Source organism: Sus scrofa, chromosome 8, assembly GCF_000003025.6.
Source record: "Sus scrofa isolate TJ Tabasco breed Duroc chromosome 8, Sscrofa11.1, whole genome shotgun sequence".
Classification (NCBI taxonomy): Eukaryota; Metazoa; Chordata; class Mammalia; order Artiodactyla; family Suidae; genus Sus; species Sus scrofa.
Window position 1 is genome coordinate 4173742 of NC_010450.4, and position 7747 is coordinate 4181488.

The window sequence follows — 7747 nt, forward strand, 5'->3', positions numbered from 1 at the left end:
CTGGGGCCCGCCGAGTCCCCCTCTGTCAAGTGACTGACTCATCAGGGGTCACTGGAGGATTGAGCAGTGGAGGCCCGTCTGGGCCTGAGCGGGGCTGGTCCCTCGCTTGCGGCTCTTGGCTGAGCCACTGCCTGGCCGTCTGGTGAAAAGTGAGCACAGACTGGTTCTGAAATCTCTCAGCTCGGAGCTGCTTTGCCTCCCGCTGTGTGACGAAGGGCAAGTCGCTTGTCTTCCCTGGGCCTCAGAGCTGCCTGGGAGAGGAGCCACCTCCCCCAGAGCTGTGCAGGTCGGCTGGGGCCATGCAGCCAGAGCCGGGCTGGGCCCCCCGTGAGCCTCCAGCAGTGGTGACTCTCTCCCCAGCCCAGAGGCCCTTGTGCTGGTGGCGGCCCCTCCCCGCTCTGCCTTCCTCGAAAGTCTGTTCCTTTTATCCCTTTGACGGGGTCTCATCTAGTGTGACCTGGCTACAGAGGGCCCTACTCCTCAGCCCAGGACATCCGGCTCCAACAGAGCAGAGGGCATGGGCTGTGTGGCCACTTTCCAGCCCAGACATTGGCCATTTCTGGGGACCATCTCAGACTGGACCGGCACACGTGCCTTCCTCCACTCCCTGCGGCAGTTGTGGAGGGATGGTTGGAGGCTTGGTTTACAGCGGGAGCAACTGAGGCTTGGGTGGGGTGCACCCCCCGACTCATACGGTCAGGAAGCAGTGGATTCGGATTCGAATCCCTGTTGGTCTATCTCAGAGGTCAGAGCCTGTCCCCTCGCTCCCGGCGCTGTGGCTGCACCTGTGCGGGAGGCTGGCTGCAGCCAGAGGTGATCCCAGACCAGGTGTCCTGCTTGGTCCACTGCCCGCCTGCCAGGCTGACAGTGTTTGTGTCCACAGAACTACTACCCCATGGCTCAGTCAGCCTTCATCCAGGATGGGGGAAGCAGGCTCGTGCTGCTGTCGGAGCAGGCGCATGGCGTCTCCAGCCAAGGGAACGGGCAAGTGGAGGTAGGAGCAGACCCCTCTGTCACCCTCGGGCATGCCTGGGGCCAGGGGGCCATCAGCCGGCTCTTCCCTGCAGGTCATGCTCCATCGGCGGCTGTGGAACAAACTCGAGTGGACCCTGCAGTACAACCTCACACATGATGTCACTTCAGTTGTCCGCCCGGTGCTCTGGCTCCTGCTGGGACCCCGGACACTCACCACTGGCCTGCGCCAGAGGAGCGGGCTGGAGTTGCAGCACAGGCCCGTGGTGCTGTTCAGAGAGCTGGGTGGTAAGAGGGCATCCTTCAGTGCGTGTGTCATCACGGCCCCAGAATGAGCCAGGCTGGCCAGGGTGTGGCTCTCTGACTAAGCCACAGAGAGACTTTGTCTGGGCCTGACAGAACCAAGGGAGGGGCAGGGGGCAGTCTGATCCATCACTGGCCTGGGTATGGCAAGGTGATGGCAGCTCCGCTGGAGCCCAGAGTGGAGTAGAGCATTTTCTGGAAGGAGGAGGGCTGAGGTCCTTCTGAGCAGAGACACAGACAGGCAAGGGGAACGGGCTTCCCAGACCTTGATTAGGAAACAAGGATCTGAGGGGACTTCCCGCAGGCTCTGGAAGAAACCGAGTCCTCTCTCTGGGCCTCAGTCTCCCCGTCCGTAGTTTGGAAAGGCTGGACTAGAGAGTCAAGGCTGATTGGGGCTTTTGCAGCAGCAGGTGGTTCAGCTGCTGCAGTGTGGGCTACAGCTGGGAGTGGTGGCAGATCGGCTGGAATGGGGGGCTTAGTGTGGTCAGCGCCGAAGGCCAGGAGGAGGAGTTTGGCCCCAGCCCTGTCCTTGTCGTCCGCCTGCCTTGCAGGGACTGTCCAGAATGGCCCAGGCCCCCGGAAGCAAGAGCCTGTGACACTGCCCCCAAGCCTTCACCTGCAGATCCTCAGCATCCCTGGCTGGAAGTACAGTTCGAACCACACAGTGCACCTGAAGAATCTCCAGAAAGGTGAGCCAGATGCTCAGGGGTCCGGACTCATTCCTCCCTCTGCACGTCAGCCGGGCCCCCGAGCCCATGACCTGACAAACGGGCTCGCCTCAGAGCTGTCCGTGCTCTGTGAGGTCACCTGGTGCCCCTGGCTGCCAGATGAAGAGACTGGGGCCCAAGAGAGGGCAGGGACAAGGTGGGCCTGGGTGCCACTGGGACTACAAAGGGAAGCCCCATGAGGACATCAGGGAGGGCCTCCTGGTGGAGGAGACAACTGCCGGGAACTGACTCCACCTATTGCCAAAGCCCCTGCTGCACCTCATCTGCCCCTTTAGATTCAAAGGCAGGACTGACTGTGCCTCAGCCACCTCCTGTTCCCAGAGACCCCGCCAGGGCGGGCACACTCCCAAGTAAGTGTCCTCAGCATTAGGAGAGAGACGAAGAGGAAGAGGCAGAGGCCAGGTACCACTTTTGTTCCGAGTGACGGGGTATTAGAGGCTGTGGCTCAATCCTGCAGCCACGTGGCTTCTAGCACTGACTTCCGGCATCGCCGGTCCTCACCCGTCACGGAAGAGGAGGCGGGGGAGCCTCACTCGCAGCAGCAGAGCGTTGCCAAGCGCACTGAGAATGTGCCTCCTGGTGGCAGCAGGGACCAAAGCAGAGGGGGAGGGTCTGGGCTGTGCAGGCCCCTCCTCCTAGGACATGCGAGGGAGGGACCAAATGAGGGGCGCGTCAGCGGATGGCCCGAGTGTCCCCTGCTCCCAGACTCTATAACCCTGGTGCCATCCTCGCCGCCATCACCGTCATCAGCTCTTTTCTGAGCCGGAAGGGCTTGTCTGTTTCTAGAGTCCAGTCCTTATCCACGGCACTAGAAGGCAGAGACGTGATCTCGCCAACCTCTTGTGCTGCAGTGACCACGAGCCCAGGTTCTCAGTGTCCTAACATAGCACAAGGTCATTTTGCTCCTATGTCAAGGGCCCGGTGGCGGTCAACAGGGATGCCCTGCTCGTTTAGCCACCAGGGACCCAGCAGATGGAGGCTGCCTTACACCTCAGTCACGGAGGCAGGAGAAGGCTTCCAAGGGAGGTGACACATCACCTCTGCTCACGGTGCCCTGGCCTCACAGGAGCATGGCCACACCACCCTTCACAGGTATTGAGACAGAGAGAATATTCCAGACGACTAGAAGTCTGGAGAGCAGGCCCAGTGATGCCCACACTGTGAATGAGGAGCCAGACTTCCCAGACATCAGCACTGGCGGGATGTGTGGGTGGCGGGAGGTGTTAACATCGGTTGGATCCGGGTGGGACCCTCCCTGTTCCTTTTGTTGCGCACAAGCTGTGTGGCCTCAGGGAAGCGCCTGTCCCTCTCTGAGCCTTGGTTGTAGTGTCTGTCACCTGGGAGTCCTGTCGGCCGCCTCCCAGGGCGCTGGACGATGAGAAGTGGAGGTGAATGTGTCAAGTATGAGGCACAGACGGGGCCTCACTGCCGCCTTCCTTCTGTCCCTAAGGTCATTATAGAAGAGCCAAGGCAGACTTCCGCCGTGTCCTGCTGCGACTCCACCACCTGTATGAGGCGGGGGAGCATCAGGCGCTGTCTCGGCCGGTGACCCTGAATCTGCAGGTAGCCTCTCGTAGGCACCCACCCCTTGTCCCAGTCCTCCGTCCCTGGATCACCCGCCCCGGGCAAACGCACGTGAGGGAGGCAGCCCCTAAGCGGGACAGTCCTTACTCAGATCCCACCTTGGCCAAAAGCTGCGTCGGGGTGATCACGGACAGGAACGAGTTTTGGACTCCGGGGGGCCCCCCCTCCCTCGTGGTGGTCTTCTGGATTTACACTTATTACCACGCACATGTGTTTTTGTTTGTTCCTCACTTATTCTTGGGACAAATCTATTTATACAACACACGCGCTATTTGGGGCATCAGAAAACAAAACAGAATTTGCACAGATGCGCGAGTGGGCGACCAGAGTCCCTCAGCCCCGGATGTGCGTCTGGGCACCTCCACTGGGCGTCCTGGGTCCCCTGGGTCCTGGGCCTCTGTTGCCTCCCCTGTAAAGGCAGGTGAGAGTCTTTACCCACAGAGCTGCTGAGAGGCTGTGCAGCGGTGATGCACACACAGGTGCTGGGTACCAAAGGGGCTGATGGATCCCAGCGCCCCCAGCCCCGCTCTGTGCTCCCTCCCCTCCTGGATCTGACACCGTCCTCTGGCCCCGGTAACAGGCGAGGTTGTTGCTGCCCAGCCTGTGGCCACAGCGTCTCCCCAGATGCTGTACGGACCTGCTTCCTCTCCCCAGTTTCTGTTCTTTGTGGGGCCGAGAGCTCTTTGCTCATCAGCTCACAGAGCATTTCTGTAAATCTCTGTTGTTGCTTTGGGTGCGTGGATAGCTGGGTTCTCGTTGGAATCTGGGAGAAGGTCAGCAACGTAGCCCAGCGCCTTCCCTGTGGTGCGTCCGGATCCCTCCCTGGCACAGCTGTTGCCACCATAGAGGCGTGGAGTGGTCTCCTTCCTCACTGCCCCCCGCAACAGTGGGCCCCTGGAGGGCTGAAGGCAGGGTGTGCCCTTGTGCCCAGCAGGCCCTGGCAGAGTGTTCATGGGCACAGGCCAGGCAGAAGCATAACCTTAAGTCAGTCATCCTGTGCCTCCCGTCGAACAGGTGAGAGCACTGAGGCCCTTAGCAGGGATGCTGGTCAGGCGGGCATCACAGCTCCTTCTCCACGTGGACGGGCGCGGGCAGGGCAGCGAGGCTGTTTATCAGTTAGGAATGTGTTTGGTGCAAGTGACGGCAAAGGTGCCAGGGGAGTTGGAACAGGGCGAGTTTTCTCATGTAGCGGGAGTGTCCTGGATGGGTGTGGCCGTGAGCAGCTCAGCTGCCTGGCACTGTCATCGCAGACCCGGTCCCCTTCAGCTGTCCATCCATGCCCGTCTGGCCTTCATCGGGGCATCGGCCTCAGGAGCAGATGTGAAGGCAGAAGGAGGGTAGCAGCACATAGAGCCCCCCGGCTGCACGCTTTCTTCCTCCTCCAGCACAGGGACGCTCCTGCAGGGCCCCCCAGCCCTCCTGTCAGCAGACTGACCTTTCCTTGCAGTGGACAGCAAGGTCTGCCTGCCTCCCTCCTCTGCTTGGGAGGTTGGGGCGATGCTTATGTGGGAATAGGGGACAGTGACCATGCCTGGCTTCATCCTGGGGCCACACAGGGCTCCACCCGAGCAACCCTGGGAGGTGGGGACTCGCCCTTGGGGCCGCCTCCAAGAGCCTGCCTCCTCCTGGGCGTGCTCATCCAGCTCAGAGCCTGGGGAGGCTGCTCCTCCCTGGCCTCCGTTCCCTCCTGTGTCCACTTGGGCTGCCCATCTGGTCCAGGAGGATTTGCTCTGAGAATGAAACACGGGAGGGCCTTGTGCCCTGGGCCGTGGTGTGGCCGCCCCGCTGCTGGTTGGTTCTCTGCTCAGATCTGGGGCCTTGGGCAGCTCACCCCTCCCCGTGCTCCTGTCCTGCAGTCGGTGCTGCGGGGGCTGGGCTCCGTGGTGGCGGTGGAGGAGCGCTCGCTCACGGGGACCTGGGACGTGAACAGCCTGCACCGCTGGAGCTGGAAGACGGAGGACGGCCACCACCACAGAGGTCTGGGCCCCCTGGTTCGGTCCCCTCTGGGGTTCCCAGCTGGCCTCTCGGCCAGGCTCCAGAGACGGACAGACTTGACTCAGATCCCAGCTCTGCCCCTGAAGGCCTGCGTGACCTTGAACAGGCAGCGCTCCTTCTCTGGGTCTCAGCCTTTTTTGAATCTACTGCAGTAGGTTAAGGAGGGCTTCGGGTCAGTTTCCACTTGCTAGGACTCCGCACAGGCCGTGTGTGTGTGCACGCGTGTGTTTGTGTGTGTGAATTCAAGACCACGCAGCCTTAGGTGAGCCCCAGACGTTCAAGTGTAACCCCAGGGGTTGGATGTCTGCCACCCTGTATCACCGGGCACAGTCATCCCGCATGAACGGCAAGCTGCTTCATGCCTCCTCGTCCCTGCCCGTGCATTTGCCTCTGCCTCCAGTGCCCTTGTCCCCCCATCTGGGCCAGCTCCTGATCTTGCTGTCCCCGAGTCCGGGGGTGAGCTGGGTATCTCCTCTGCTCTCTCCTCTCCCTCATTTTAATCTGACCCATTTATCCCTCTTCGTCTACTGCACACAGTATCGTCTGCGCATATAAGTAGACGTGTAGTCAGTGTGTGCTCGACAGACGAATAGAAGGATGGTTGGTTGGAAACAAGGATATTAAGAAGGCAAAAAGGGGAGCTCCCGTCACGGCTCAGCGGTAACAAACCCGAGTAGGATCCATGAGGACGCAGGTTCGATCCCTGGCCTTGCTCAGTGGGTTAAGGATCCAGCGTTGCTGTGAGCCGTGGTGTAGGTCCCAGAGGCAGCTCAGATCCTGCGTGGCTGTGGCTCTGGTGTAGGCCAGCGGCTACAGCTCCGATTCGACCCCTAGCCTAGGAACCTCCATATGCCATGGGTGTGGCCCTAAGAAGCCCCCCCCCCAAAAAAAAAGAAGGAAAAAAGGTAGATGGATGCTAGACTGCTGGATTATTCAATGATGATGGATGGAAAGTGGAAAGATGAAAGGAGGGAAGGCGGATGGATGGAAGGAAGAAAAGAGGATGGAAGGTGGATTGCCGGGTGGATGGAGCCCAAGTGGATGCACAGAAGAAGGACGGTAGAAGGAAGGGTGGATGGGTGGATGGAGAGGCGGATGGATGGAGGATGGGAAGGTAGAAGGAGAAAGGTGGATGTGTGATGGATGGATGGATGGATGGATGGATGGATCGAGGTTGGGTGGAAGGATGACTGGGTGGAGGGAGAGATGGATGGATGGGTGGAAGCATGGGTGGATGAAGCAATGAACAGCTTTCATTCCAAGGATGAAGCCTGAACCCGTGTTCAACTCCTGTGTGGCACAGTGAGATAAAGGACAGGGCCCCTAGTGGCCTCTGTGAGAAAGTCTTAGGCGTTGAGTGTCACACTCCATGGGGATATGAGGCCAGGTGGGGCCAGGACCACTTGTATGTGCCTTCCCTGTGGCTGGCCCTGCAGAGAACCCATGAATGAAAGAGGCCTCCGGCAGTGGAGACCTGTGGGGGGTGGGGTGGGGGGACAGCCAAGGGCCGGGAGCACCTGGGAGCCACAAGAACCAAGGCAAGAGCAGTGTTGTGAGGGGGTCGCTGGGAGGAGGCGGCCTGGGGAAGCAGGCGGCTCCGAGGGGCAGTGCTGGACAGACCACCTCTGCCCCCCAGGTAGCTCCAGACGTCCCTTGCCACCCCTGAGAGGCCCCAACGTCACCATCCACCCGAAGGAAATCCGGACATTCTTCATTCACTTTCAAGAGCAGTGAGCCCTTGGCAGGTTCCGTGGCCCCAGGACCCAGAGGGCCGCCTGGGGGATGAGGGGAACAGCTGCCACTCTGGTGGCAGCCCCAGGAAATGGATGGCTTGGGGGTGTTCGGGCTGCTTAAATAAAAGATGCACTAATGACTTGTTTCTTCTCCTGCCCACTCGAGCCAGCCGTCTCCTTCCTCTTCCCCCTTTGGGACAGCGTCTCTCATGCTCACCCTTCCTCTGTTTGCAAGAGTCAAAGACAGGAAGTTCCCCGAAAGACAGAGGGAATGTCCACAGTGATAGCAAAATGCATCTGCCCGCAGGGCCCATCAAGTCTCATCAAGGTCATCAGAATTTACTGTGGCCCTACTCTGTGCTGGCACCTTCACAGGTTCCTCCAGGCCTGGAGACCCCTGCGTGGGGCACGGCCATACCCATCTTACAAGTG

The 7747-nt window shown here is 60.3% G+C and overlaps 1 protein-coding gene across 2 annotated transcripts in view; it reads left to right on the plus strand.

The window, feature by feature from the left end:
- MAN2B2 (mannosidase alpha class 2B member 2) overlaps positions 1-7455 on the plus strand; it is a 58046-nt gene extending 50591 nt beyond the window's left edge. Inside the window, exons 17-22 of one of the 2 annotated variants that reach the window (XM_021100435.1) lie at positions 884-994; positions 1068-1260; positions 1827-1964; positions 3454-3566; positions 5444-5564; positions 7219-7455. In XM_021100435.1, coding sequence (XP_020956094.1) covers positions 884-994; positions 1068-1260; positions 1827-1964; positions 3454-3566; positions 5444-5564; positions 7219-7316 — 774 coding nt within the window. In that variant the 3' untranslated portion in view covers positions 7317-7455. 2 annotated transcript variants of the gene reach the window in all.